Below are 14,518 nucleotides of genomic sequence, written 5' to 3'. Positions count from 1 at the left end.
TGCTGTATCTTCTGTTCAGAGCTTAGTAAGTCACAGAACGGAACTTTTAAGTTTGCAGAACACCTTGTGTACACAAATGTACCTTGTATCCAAGCATGTCTTGGCATAACTGAAATTAAAAACCATCACAAATTAAAACAATCTTACACAGAAATAACAAAAAATACAGTTAAATGGAAGAATTTTTTTGTTTGTTTTTACACCTTTTCTATCTATTTTGTTGTTCAATAGAGTCCTACAAAACACCTTCAAGGAATTAGCTGAGAAAATAGACATTTCAAGTAGTTGGTTGGTGAAACAATCACTAAACCATCAGCTGACAGATACCGTATGACTTTATTACTGCTTTTCCTCACATTCCACTCCAACTGAACTCTCATCTCTCCTAAGGCAAGTATTCTCTTCTTTGCCTGCTTCCCTCAAAAAATAAATATTACAAAGCTTATTCTCCTTTTGTTATGTTAATATCTTGTTTTGCCAGAGATCATTATTACCTCCCCTTTAATAATGCTTAAACCATTAACAAAGCTAATTTCATTTGACGGCATATGGGAAATAATTATGCAAACTCCATGAAATGATGTGCACCCAAAAGATTGCCTTTTCTTTGTCTAATATTTACCATCGCAATCTCATCAACTGATATAAGTGAATTGTATTAAGAGCAACTCATAGCAAAAATTTTAAATCTCCCAGTAAGCCTAAATATTTTTATAATGGGAAAAAAAGATGGTGTGAAAAGTCATGAAGTTAAACTACTGAGGAAGTACAACGTTGCCTAGAATACACTCATGAGCAAAAGTTTTTATGTTCATGCTATGTTTTTCTAACTCAACCAATTCTTTACTTACCTGCTTTTTGAAAGAATCTTTTATGTGTACGCATTGCAATGCAAAAATACATATCATATGTCAGAACACCATTGGAAATGCAATAATTATCAATTAGCTATTCAATACAGATTCTCAGAACTAAGTGAAATTAAGAAATTTAAGAAATATGCTTAGTACTTCTTCCTTCTCAGAAAGTGTAAACGGCTAAAGCATCTATCTTCTTTAATTAATTAAATATTTTTTTCCTCCACTACACTCTTCCAGCCAAGGAATAACAGTATAGTATTGCTAGTCTGTAACACTGCTGACCTGTTATCACCAACAAAATTAGAAAAAGCTGTGGATAAGTAAGAATAACTTAAAACAAAATTTCTCATGTCAAAAGTTTCTAACAAGTTTAGAAAGACAGAAAATATGTTTGTTTTTTTTTTTCCCTTGCTTAAATGAAGGAAGAGAAAGGAGCAAAAAGACCCAAGAAAGAATAAAGAAACGTACTTAATTTTTTAAGAACATCCTTTTTATCCTCTGTTTTTTCGTGGACCGGCTCTTCTGCAACTTTAGTTTCTTGTTTGGGTAGAAGACTATTCAGATAGTTCACAGCATTCAAGAGAGTCTCAGTATGCAAATGAACATCAAGAGATGAAAAGTTTACCTGAAAGAATAAATTATGTTTATCCAATGTACTCCTGTTTTAGGAACATTTTATTACATTTTAAAAAGGATATCATACCTTTATTTTCTGTAGAACGTTCTGATAGGCAGTCTTCAATTCTGGTCCATTAATATCAGCCTATTTCACCAAACATACAGATGAACAGGTGAAATAAGCAGGAGAGATTTTCAAATTTCAATTTACAACTTGTGATATTTAAGTTAATCTGTTTAGGGACTAGAACGATTTATGTATACAACACTCAATATATTAAGAAATGAGTAGGTAAGGAAAAAAAAATTCTCAGAAATACTGTAGTTTGCGATTTATTTATGATTCAAGAAAGTAGTCTGCTGTTTTCCCACCTTTGTGTACTCCAGAGTGAGAAGATCATCTTCTACATTATCCAAAGTAGTAACTAAGTAAACTGGTTTCTCATTATCATCTTAAAAAAGAGAAAAACATGCATTACTTTTTTCCTAAAGAGATTTATAAGTTATCTAGAAATCTTTTAACCACTCAAATTACCAAACTATTAGTGGAATTATTCTTTTCATTTCTTTCCCCTCTTACCTTTAATCAGCCAATGAATTTTCCTCAGCTGACAAAACCATGTCCTCTAGGCTTTCTAAAGACACTTTCTCAGTGTTGGTTATTTACGAATCTTTTTTTTTTTTTTTATTAGTACATAAACACTTACCCATATACTCTGGACACAGTAGGCAAATTTCATGCAGGAAAGCACTTGCAGTCATGTCAAATGTTCTTAATTTAAGTTCAGTGCCTAACCCTACAACCTCAAGCTGCAGCACTGGAGTCTCAGTATTGTCAGTAAGACGGCATAATTTTATTAAGACCTATGAAAAAATACATTAACAAATTTAAGGAATTATCCATTTATTATCACCTATTTACATACATTTTACTGATAGGCATGTTGATCATTAAACTTTACGTAGAAAATGATCTTAAAAAAGAGTTCAACAAGGAGAACTGATAGAATACAGTTTTCTGCTATTTTAAGAAAATCTTCAAATGTGCATATGTGTAATATAAAGACATGCAATCTTCCTTTCCATATAACATTCTCTGCAAATAAGAAAAACTGGAACCAAATCTGACAGTTTTAAACAAAAAAAGCCAACAAATGGAGAGAGAGGCGATTCTTAACAGATTCATGTTGGTATCACTTTCTCAGAAATTATGAAATGCTAGAAATGTTTCTAGAAGAGAAGAATGTGAAGTACAGCATCTTAGACTAGCTCTTAAACAAAATCTTATTGTCATGTAAAATATACTAATCTTCAATTTTTTATATATATATTTATAAATGTAGTGCCTAAGACAACATGCTAGTTACGTTAAAGCCTTTCTGTAAACCTTACACTAAAATAGAATTTGTAAAATTAACTGATTTTTTATAGTTTTCTTGTACAGCAGCAATAATATTGCCATAGCCAAGATGGTCTAAAGAAGCAATGTTTGTCATAAGACCACAACTCTTTATTAGACCAATTGCTTTAGTCAGTTGTCTTGCAGACAAATATCTTACTTTTAGGTAGAATACTCCTTTTTCAAGTCTGGACATGTGAGAATAATACATAAAAGAAAACAGTGAATTTATGTTTGAGTTCAACAGAAACTGAGAAAAATTAGGGTAAAAATAGGGTGCTTGTATGAGAGAAAACTTTAATGAGTCTTTCCTACTGACCTCAGCAACATATGGAGAAAAAAAGATGTCAAGAGATGTCAAAGCACCTCCAGAAAACCGGACAGAGTACAACACTACTTCCCCCCACACCTTCCATTGATAGTTAGGAAAAGGAAGTTCAATGACAAAATGAATTGGAAACTAAAGCAGTTAAGTCACAGAATGGCCAGGGTTGGAAGAGACCTCGAGAATCATGAAGCTCCAACCCCCCTGCCACATGCAGGGCCACCAACCTCCCCATTTAATACTAGACTAGGCTGCTCAGCACCCATTCAATCTGGCCTTGAACACCTCCAGGGATGGGGCATCCACAACCTGACTGGGCAGCCTGTTCCAGCACCTCACCGCTCTCTCTGTAAAGAACTTCCCCCTGACATCCAATCTAAATCTTTCCTCCCTCAACTTAAAATGATTTCCCCTGGTTCTGCCAAGTCAAAGTCCAAGTCAAGAAAGCGCAGACAAAGATGAAGAAAACAAAACTGTGAGTGCTCCAGAATAGAAACAGGGAGTCAATACTCCTTCAAACAGGAATTCATGAATGCAGCAACAGAGGAAGAGCTACAGTTCAGGTGTGCTTTGGAGAAAATTATAATTTTACCTCTGCTACTTCAAACCTCAGCTGGAGTTCAGTCATATTTTTCAAAGATTCTTGTTTATTTAGTTTTTTTCGTCTTGTGCTGCTAGCTCGTTTGAGGGATCCAGCTGGACTTTCAAAAAATGGCACATCTTCCACAGGACTGCTTAGAGCATCATAAAATTCTTCTTCTGATTCTAAAGATTAATTGACAACAAAGTTACATAAGTATTTTAGATAACCACCATGACCTAGGATTCTTATGTTTGCATCTATAAATATTTAGATGTTTAAGTATGGGAAGACCACCTGCCTGTCACTTGGCAACCAGCTAAGTCTGTTTCTATAATTATCTCTGTTCCTGCCTCCACAACTTTTTACATGTACAGCTCCCACTATATAATCATATATCACCAACAAGTTCTCATCAACTCCTTTGCCTGCATTCTATCAGTACTGGATATGCAGAAAAAGCACAGTGTCCCACAGTGTCTTCAGTGTGCACTAAAAGCTTAATATGCCTTCTCCTGAATTGAGTACTGGTTTCATGCAGTTTGAGTGAAATAAGAACTACTAAATCTTTAATCGGTTTGACTTTATTAGGGAAGTATTACAATGACAAATTACAGTGATGGACTTATAAGCATTTTTCCTTTCACCTAGAAACCATAATTATTGAAATTTAAGACACCCATGGAACAAGTATCTTTCTTTAAAAAAAAAAAAAAAATAGAATAGAGAACATGGGGTGACAACTTTTACACTTTAAAAATCTCCTGTAGTCTGGGAGATGGTAGAAAAATACAACTCATTTAAAATGATCACGCAGATGCATGCCTAGTATAATATACAAAACGAAGCTGATTCACTCAAACTGGTTACTACTTTATCAAATTAACTGTTGCAGTATCCACTCTCATCACATTCTAATTTAAAGAAGTGAGACACTTTGTATTTGGGCGTTTAAAAAAAACTCGTACAAGAAATGTGTAGAAGTTTCATATGTGTACACACACTGTACAGACACTGAACATAAAGTAATTACATAGCAGCAGAAACAATTTGCTTAGTTGATAATTTTACTAGTGTTTGCAAACTATAAGGGCAACTTCAAAAGTAGTGCCTCCTATTCTACTTTATTGGACCATGATGTCAGAGGTGGATGCTGGTGGTACATCAGTAAAACTTTGCTGCCAGTATCCTGCTACGTTTTGTTGCTGTGCAACGAAGCCTGACAGAATCACATCTGACACAGAATCACATATGAACTTAAAAACTTAATTTGAACTGTTCACTAAATTGTACTTTAAAATAGACCGTATTACCTGACTCTGCAAATGAATGAAGATCCAGAACAGGAAGCTGTGATAAATGTGGTGCAGAAAGCACAGGCGATATTGCAGCCTGAAATGAGACACACCATAACATTTTCTGCATGAATTCTTTATGTATGCTATACATGCACATATGCTACTGTGTAGAAAACTTACATAGAAATTAGTCTTACTTTACAATGCAGTCTTACAGTGCAATAGAACATGTTATTAATAATTAAAAGGATGGGAAAGAATAAGAACTAAAGGTAGAATCAGTGGGTTTTACATATTAAATTGCTGCAGAAAGAATATATCTGAAAACAAAGAGAAGAGATTCAAACATCACGTCTCACAGATCATAAAATAAACAAAAAGAAGACACCACACAGTAAGTCAGGAAATATAACACCTAGTACCTCACAAGATTAGAGAATGAAACTCCAAAGACTAGCTGCTCTTCATAAAAATCACATAATACTAGTGGTATTAATAAGAAAAAAAAGTTAGAGAAAACAGGACACCAGACAGAACTTGTTGCCAAGTTTCTTTGTGTATCTGGAGAAGCAAATTCTATCGGTATGAAATTGTTAGATACAGTTGCCTACAACCTAGAGAAGTAACTGAAAATATGTGAACTGTCACTGTTTTGCCTCTACATGGACAAACAGAAACAAGAACCTTCTCTCTATTTCTGAAAAGGAAAAAAAAAATAATGTTAGAAAAGGTAATCAAGCAGTTTGCTCAAGATTTCACATAGAGCCTTAGAAAGTAGAACCACTGTTTTGAGTTCATTAAAAAAGCACTCCTCTGCATGTTCCACATGCTTAGCATAGATGGACCTTGCACTGACTATTAAAATAAGGAAGACATGTTCACTGCTTGTACACTCACACTTGATTACGTTGGGCTCTTGATAGTACAGAGGACAGTAGTTCTGATACATAAGACCAGTCATACTTTTTAGTACATTTAGTAGCTCTCAGTATCTTACGGAAATGAAGTGCTGTGCCAAATAAATTCATATCTTTGAAGGAACACTGTTTTCAACAGATTAGCAATGCCCCATTTTTCATCTTACTCTTCACATTTTAACAGTCTTTCCAGTCTTTCCTCCCAGTCCTCAACCTACATAATTTAGCCTTACTCAGTGTATTGTGAATGATACATGCATTGAGTCTGACAATTGTCTCATCTGTAAGACTCTGACTTTGTAAAGAGAGAATAGGTTGTAAGACTTAACTCCACGGTATCAAAATAATAGAAAAAGCCTTTCACACCAAAGCAGAAGAACTTCAAAAGCGCAAAACTGTAGAAAGATTTGTTCAGAAGTGTCACCTCTTTTCGCACTGCAATAACAATTCCTCTACTATTTCAAGTTTCACACCCCTTATTCTTGAAATTTTTTTTCAGTGATTAGTTGTACAAAACAGCAGAGATTATCATAGCTTTTAACTGAGGATACCAATAGCACATGAAGAATAAAACAGTAGGTCAGATCTAGCTAGAATATTCATGTTACCACTTAAAAGACTGCAGGAATTACAAAGCTCACTCTGCATACATTTTCAATAGGTATGCACGGCTAGTCATGTGTATGTACTGCTATTGAATGTTATGCTAATATATAAGCCAGAGAAACAACACCAGATGTCACAGCAGTGGCCATCAGAAAAAAAAAAGTAGAATAATTTATATAATAAATAAAGATGGAAAGATAATTTTGAAATAACCTCCAAAAAAATATCCCTCGAAGTAAACCATTATTCATTCAGAATCAAGTACACAGAAGATACAACAGTAATAGCAAGTAGTATTTAAAAATCACATGATCATAGATAGCCCGGTTTTGTCTTTGATATTGATAATAATAGGACTGCCATAACAATATATACAAAGCCAGATCGTGCAGATTAGAGTGATGATAAAAATTAGCAATTTTGAGTTCATTTTCTAATATTCTTAAAGAATATCAAAAGTTAAAAATACACTCTTGGCAGTCTTTTGACTCAAACAAACAAACAAACATAAAACACTGATTCCAAATGTTTTCACTAAAGGAAGGAAGTTAGGAATTAGGGGCAGAATTCACTCCACATTTCTAACCCTTACAAAAAAACAAGACAGAACTGACCCTAATACAAGAGTGTTAACTGAATAAAGGAAAGCTATGAGGGGCAGTGAAGTCGGCTAAATTAAAGGATTAAGAGATAAGATCTTCATTAAGCAAATACTGTTCAGTCAACATTACCCACAGTTAGGTGTTACTTTTTTTTTTTTTTAAATTGAACTGCTGCTCATTCATATAAATTTGCAGACTTCTAAAAATTGCAAAGTTTTAGCTATTTCTTTCTCAAAACAAAACAGCTGAACCCAAAGTCTGTAATACTAAAGAACATTTATAAGTTTGAAGGTAAAATTGAACTAACATTCAACTAAAGTAAGCACATACACTCAAGACCAATCAGAATTACAAAGTAATTCCCAGAGTAGTAAAAGAACTAATTAGTTGTACATTTTTTAAAACAAAACAGCAACTTGACAGCTATTCAATAACTATTAACTAAAGATCATAACAAACACATACGAGATAATAAGAAAAATTTCTATGACTTCATAGAATTGGTTATGACCTTTCAAGAGGTGCAAAACAAATACTTGATCTCCACTTCGTTCTGCTCATTTGATAAATGTAGAAATTTATTTTTCCAATTAACATCAACGAAATAATTTTTAAAAACCTTACCTCAGTTATTTTTGGTGGAGAGCTGGTAGCAGGAGTACTTTCTGCTTTAGGAATGCTATCAACTAGCTCCAAGATGCTTTTCAGCTTTTGGTCTGATATTTGGACAGAAAGTAAAGGCAACTGTCCAGACAGCTTGAACCTGTTGAAAATTGAAAAACATTTCATTGACATTTCATATTCATTTTCTTCTGAAATATACTGCATGACTTCCTTAGCCAGCCTATTCCAATGCATTACCACTCTGAGAAGAAATTTTTCCTAGTATGTAATCTGTACCTCCCATGACACAACTTGAGGCCATTACCCATCCTGTCACTGGTACTTGGTGGTACAGTAGTAGAGGCTGAACCTTCCTGCCAATATTGAGACATTTTGTTGCCATGTAACAGATGGCAGCAGAGGGCAGCCTGACAAAACGGCATCTGACACGGAAGTGCATATGAAACAAAAGTGTGCATTTGAAGTTTTCCATGTGGAAAAAATGGCACCCACTAACATTCATCAACACTTGCTGAATATTAATGGAGACTGAAGAGTGGATGTGAGCACAGAGAAAGTTGGATGACATGGGCAATGTTTTCTGAGCAACGATGCTCTCATAGAAGCTGTGAAACAGTGGGTCACTTCCACTGATGCAGATATTTATGAGAGCAGTATTATGCAAGCTGTTGTTTATAGACTGTGAAAAAGCATAGTCAAGTTGAAAAATAGAGTTACATAGCTGAGAATCTGCTCTATCTAATAGTATTATTGCGTTCATTGTATCTGTTGTAGTTTCCATGGAAAGAAATAGGAAGTGTTATATGTAGAGCAATCAACATAGTACTAATATGTTTGAATTGTGAGAGTTAAAAATTAACCAAAAATAAAACATTCGTAGTTTCAAATGACTGTAAAATATATAACTAATATGTAAAAGCTTATCATGCAACCATAATAGGATATACTTGTACAGATGGTAATCTGAGTTCACTTTTTTTTTTTTTAATGAAGCTTTTCTAGAGCTTCAGGAAAGAAGCAGAAGCAGTGAAGCTCTTAAAGAAGAGAAAACTTCCACAACTAGGTAAAAAGCTGCTGTCCTAGTCATTCCAGGACTGGTAGGTTACCTTAGACTATTGTAACGTAATCTACAGAATCCATCTGGAGACAGAATTAAGCACAAAATGAAAATTTAAAAAATTTTAAAAATCAGTCTTTATGAACTCCTTTGATACGTATTGATACGCTAGACTGATTTTTTGTTTTTGTTTATGGTTAAGAAAGTAGTTATGATCAGTAGCTCACTGTGGTATATCTTATTGCAGCCAAACATTTGCACACAAAATAGTCACTCAGAAAGAAGCACTAACTGATTTCTAAAATACACCACTTCAACAGCAGAAGCAAAATTTTCAAATTTCTAGACATGGGAAGAAACCACATGCTGTCATGTAAATGATCATATGAGAATACGAAATACAGAAATAATATTCATTACGGAAAAATTTTTTTGAAAGAAAAAGAGACAAACAACCAAAAGACTTATCTGCTAGTCATGACAGATAGATGGTAATACAATATGACACTCACTAAAAGCAGATGCTTTGTAATCTACTTCATACCATTACAATCCAATTATAAAACTACATTAAAACAACAGTTTCTTACATGACCACAGAAATGACAACTCAAGCTTGCTTCCCATCCTTTTTGTTTCCCTTATTGCACCTTCTCCATCAAGCAGAGAAAAGGTGTAGAGGGAAATAATACGTTATTTTATCATTTCAAGCATCAAATTTTAGAAACTAGACTCACAGCTTTCCAGGAGATGGCACCATACTACCATAAAAATCAATGCTCTGTTCACAATACACAGCACTTTCAATGTAGACAATTTTTGACTTTTTTTTTCTGAGTAAACAAATCCTAAATTCTTCAGATTCCTCTTACTTCATTGTTTGCCTCTTCACTTTGTTTAAAAAAATTAAAAACTACAACAGTCTATGACTATTTCCATGCCATTTAATGCCTAACTACAACTGAATTTCTAACAGACATGAGAATGAAGTAAGCATAAACTAGTTTGATGTAGCAGAAGGTAGTGATTCTCATTAATGACTAAAAAAACCAAAATCATCTTGAATTCACTGTGTTGGTTCATGAGTCTGTCAAAAATGATTTTCAGCATTAGTGAAGATACTTCTTCCAAAATGAAAATTTAATCTTTGCCCCTTTGACTCAGTGGTCTTAGATATCCAGTTTTTAACCTGCACCTTCTGAGGTAACTTAAGGAGCTACTTTTTTTTTTTTTTTTTTTTTTTTTTTTTTCTCCTACAAAAGCCTATGTACACAGTCAATACATTAAGAAAAGTTTTCTAGAGAAGTGATCTCCAACAAATAAACAAACTTAACAGATAATCTAAATGAAAGAAAACGAATAAGACAGCATTTTACTTTTCAAACTATTTTGTGATGTTTATAACATAGTTGTATGTTAAGAATTGAGTATTTCCCATTAAGACTGAAATGTGGCTATCAGAAGGACAGACTGAATTAGAACAAGCATTAGTATATTTAATAAAATATTTGTTGTATAATTATATAACATCCTTCCTCATCTATATCTGGCAACTTTGTAGATCTATTCTCTACTTTTCTCAATAAAGGCAAACTTGATTTTCTTTTAGTCCCTCCTAAAAAATTTAAATTACTGTAAAATCTGAAAATAGGAAAAAGACTTACTTGGGCATTCTTGCATCAGTGACAACCATAGCCCTAGCAAATTCCACTTTCACATCCAGAGGCTGCAAGATATGTTGAGATGAGTATTTCAGCTTGCGAGCCTCCTGCCAGTTCTCATCTAGAAGAGTAGAGAAATCTTGTGATTTAAACATTCCAATGTATTTCTTCTCACTACAATTTTTACAGATTTAACGATCTAATGTTAATATATATTGTTAAACATTCATGTCATATAGCCTCTTTTACATCTCTTCAACATATGTATATTACAAAGGATGAGGACACTCAGGAGTACTTAATGCCATCCATTATTCACATCAAGACACCTACCCAAACAATGGTGCTTCGAAGGGCTAAATTCTTAACATTCATTGTACTCAAAGCTCAGGCTTTAGATTCCTCTCTGGACCCAGAGGGCTAAGAATTAAATGCTTTTGATTTCTCTGGTTCTGACTCACTCTACATTGTTAGTTCCCAAACTACTAATAGAAGGCTCCGTCAGTAAAGGACTCTGATCCATTTTTTACCCTCACACAATGATCAAACCTATAGCTACTCATGGTTTCCTCTTTTAATTTAGAGGGAAACAAGGAAAAGGCTCTGAAGAAAAATACCACAAATGAATTAAACTGTTGGAATAGGAGCAAAAGTACATATTATGCACAAAAACAAATAAGAAACCCTGGAGTATTTAAAAAATAGGGGGGGTTAGTATAAGTTTATTAATGCTCTTAGGTTCATTCATGTTCTTAGGTTAAAATCTAAGACCTAGAAGTCATAATACTTTCTCAGAACATGAGTTTAAAAGTTCGAAGTTTAAAAGAAGCACATCCCAAAGATTCTTCATTGCTGTAATTAAAAATACAAAAAGGCACATCAACTACTATCAAGGAAGATTTACCTTTATGAATACTTACCATGTTTGCTGTAGAGTAGTTGTATACTGGTGAGTTGGATATCAAAACTGTCATAAGCTCTTGACATTATATCTTCAATACTGCTTTGTCCCACCTTAAGTCCTGATATATCGGAACGACTTTTGCTTTTCATCTTAAAAATAGCCACAGAAAGAAGAAATCATTACCAAAATATTCAAAGCTACAGTTCTAGAAATACTTGATCCTACCACAATAAAAGATAAAATTTAAATTCTTATTATATCAGCACAGAGTCTTAAAAATATCACAGGAAATAAAAGAAAGAAAAATATTAACATCGTTTCCTCATCAAGGAAAGAAAGAAAATTAACCTCATGAAGTTCCATATCATATTTTTTATGGAAGGAATTTAATTTCCTTTAATACATAAATTGTTTCCCAGAGCATTAGGTGTCAAACACTTTATAATTAGTAGAATAAATATTCACTTTTCTGTATGTAGAATATTATTAATTATCAGAGATAAACAATCTGCTTTAAAATCCTATTCAGTTTAATCATGGCTTCATCCTGTTAAATATGAGTTAAATTCAAGGTAAAACAGAAAAGAGGCTTTAAGCCATCGATATAAAATGTTTAGTGTCCTAACTTTAATGTCAGAAAATATCCCTTTGACACCACTTTGGGATGGCTATACCTCCCCGGTATCTTACGTTTGTATGTGCCCTTTCTGACACTATCTTCAATGACATGTGCCTGTCATCATCCTTAAAATGTGGAATAACTTTTGCATTGATATCTCTTTGTGAGATCTGCATAGTGCTCAAGGTAAGGTTGGTTTGTAAGAGTGAAATTCATTTAAACATCAGTGTCTAAGAAAGCTTTTTCATTTTCAGTGCTACTGAACTATGACTACGTTTACAGTTAAAGTTGTGGATTGAACATTCAGAATTATCACATTAATTTTGCCCTAGTAATCTTGTTTAAGTCTGGGTACATCAATGCACTGAGGCACAGTTTTAGCTCCATGAGATATTTTGCCTGACAGGCCTTGACTGCAAAACTGAGGGAAGAAAACTACCAGACTCGTATTAAGTATACCCATCCAACATACATTCTACATCTTAATTAAGCATTTATCTCTCAAGTGAATAGAGGATTATTAACCCTAACACAGTACCTTATTTTAAACAGAGTTTTCACTGTGTTTTCTGTCTGCCATCCTTTTTAGAAAACATTCAGACATGTTTACTACAGTCTCATTTTGAAACATAACTTTCCAGCTATCACTGTGAGAATAGTTTCCTATAGTTGGAGCGGAGAAAGATGGGCTGTTCTATTAAACTCCACACACTATTTAGTCTAATAGGGTGTCTCGAGCACCCAATTCATATATACATCAATTAGTGAATGCCATAAAGCATCTATTAATGACCAGCATCCAGAAGGGCTTCCATACCACTTGGTAAAATCACCACTTACTGAAATAAGTTAACTGGTTGCAAACATGAGCTATTTTTAATATCTACAAAGCACTTCTTTCCACTAATTCCAATTTCTAAAACATCTTAAGTAATCTAACAGAAATCACCATGTTCACAAAGTCATTCTGTTGCAAAGACAAAGAAGTTTACTTCACTTTAGGAAGATTTGAAGCTCTGGAACAAAATCATTAAAAAAAAAAAAAAAAAAAAAAAAAGACACATAGCAATCTAAATAAATATTAAGAAATATTAAGTAGCAGAACCATACTTATCCAGACTAGAATGAAAAACAAATAAAATTACCTATATTACATGCAAAAGAATTCTGTCCTGGAAGAACACTATTCAATCACTGAGTAAGAAGACTAAGAATAACATATAGGAGCAGTGTCTTCCTTGATTTTAAAGTATTAAAGTATCATTTTGAATACTTTCTCTTGCATATTTCTCTTGCATAAAGCATCTCAAATATATTTCATCTCCAATTTTAATCAAGTTAGTTTAGAAATTGCTAGTATGTTTGCATTTATTTCAAAAGGAAAACTCAACTACAAAAAGACAATTGGTAATAGAAATGATAGTTACATTAATAATAAAACATTTAATCATGTAAGTAAAATGTTTACTACTTCATAGTATAAGATTTTAAAAATGCTAGACTTTTTCTACATAGTAGTTCAAAAGCATAAACAGTTTCATTCCAGGGGAGGAGTATTTTCACAGAATTGATGAGGTTGGAAAGGACTTTCGGAGGTGATATTTCCAACCCTTCTGTTCAAGTAGAGCCACCAAAAGGAGGCAGCCCGGAAGATTTTTAGCAGTTATTGTGGATTGAAAAAATCTATTCCCAGGAGTTCAATAATTTGTCTTGACTAGAAAACAGTTGTAAATAAATTTCATATACATAACAAAAATCACATACATAAGAGGAACGTTTACTTAGTACAATAAAATACAAATTCCAGAAACAGAAGTTACAGAAAAATCAAACATCTTTTGTAAATTACTTCATACCTTAAGACTACCAAGATCCAAAAGAAGTAGATTAGAAGTACAGTCATAGAATCCCTTTTGTGGAACAATGATGTATGAAGCCATGAGGTTAATTTTGAGATCAAGAACTTTCTGGGTCTCAATAACATACAACAACCCTAAAAAATAATAGTTAGTTAATACAAACAAACTAATTGATCCAAAAGCCATGGAACTAGAAGAAGCTGTGAAAGAAACTCAAGCTTCACTTTGATTGAGCTGGGAAAACCACACTTTTTTTTTCTTTTTTTCCAGTAAGACCACTGGTGCCTGTAGCTGAAATTGCTGAACTAGTGTAAATCTACCATCTGCAAGCAAAGTGTGCATGTATTTTCTCCCTACCTGTACTCTCTATACAAATAGTTTGTCATCCCTTTCAGCAAACCACTTATTTCTGCATGAAGAAAAATTTTTGTTTCCTTTCATCTACCATACTGCTACAGCCATCTAATTGACAAGTTTAATTACAGATATTGAAGCTCTTCAAATTTTTTCAGGGCCAACAATTATAAGCAACTTTCTAAGATGTACCAAGTATCTGACATGGTGATGATAAAAAATGCTAACGCACAAG

At 33.5% G+C, this 14,518-nt stretch overlaps 1 protein-coding gene across 4 annotated transcripts in view; it reads right to left on the bottom strand.

Annotated features, from left to right (window-relative positions):
• The window catches only part of VPS13A (vacuolar protein sorting 13 homolog A), a 98,611-nt gene that overhangs the window by 58,775 nt on the left and 25,318 nt on the right, over positions 1-14,518 (bottom strand). For all 4 annotated transcript variants that reach the window (XM_048931078.1, XM_048931077.1, XM_048931080.1 and 1 more), the window contains exons 20-29: positions 13,927-14,063; positions 11,468-11,600; positions 10,551-10,668; positions 7,830-7,968; positions 5,096-5,174; positions 3,795-3,967; positions 2,186-2,342; positions 1,851-1,930; positions 1,564-1,623; positions 1,329-1,485 (exon numbers count right to left, since the gene is read on the bottom strand). In XM_048931078.1, the coding sequence (XP_048787035.1) occupies positions 1,329-1,485; positions 1,564-1,623; positions 1,851-1,930; positions 2,186-2,342; positions 3,795-3,967; positions 5,096-5,174; positions 7,830-7,968; positions 10,551-10,668; positions 11,468-11,600; positions 13,927-14,063 (1,233 nt within the window). The remainder of the gene's footprint in view (positions 1-1,328; positions 1,486-1,563; positions 1,624-1,850; positions 1,931-2,185; positions 2,343-3,794; positions 3,968-5,095; positions 5,175-7,829; positions 7,969-10,550; positions 10,669-11,467; positions 11,601-13,926; positions 14,064-14,518) is intronic.

The sequence above is a fragment of the Lagopus muta genome, chromosome Z, assembly GCF_023343835.1.
Source record: "Lagopus muta isolate bLagMut1 chromosome Z, bLagMut1 primary, whole genome shotgun sequence".
Classification (NCBI taxonomy): Eukaryota; Metazoa; Chordata; class Aves; order Galliformes; family Phasianidae; genus Lagopus; species Lagopus muta.
This window is presented reverse-complemented; position numbering and strand designations above follow the sequence as displayed.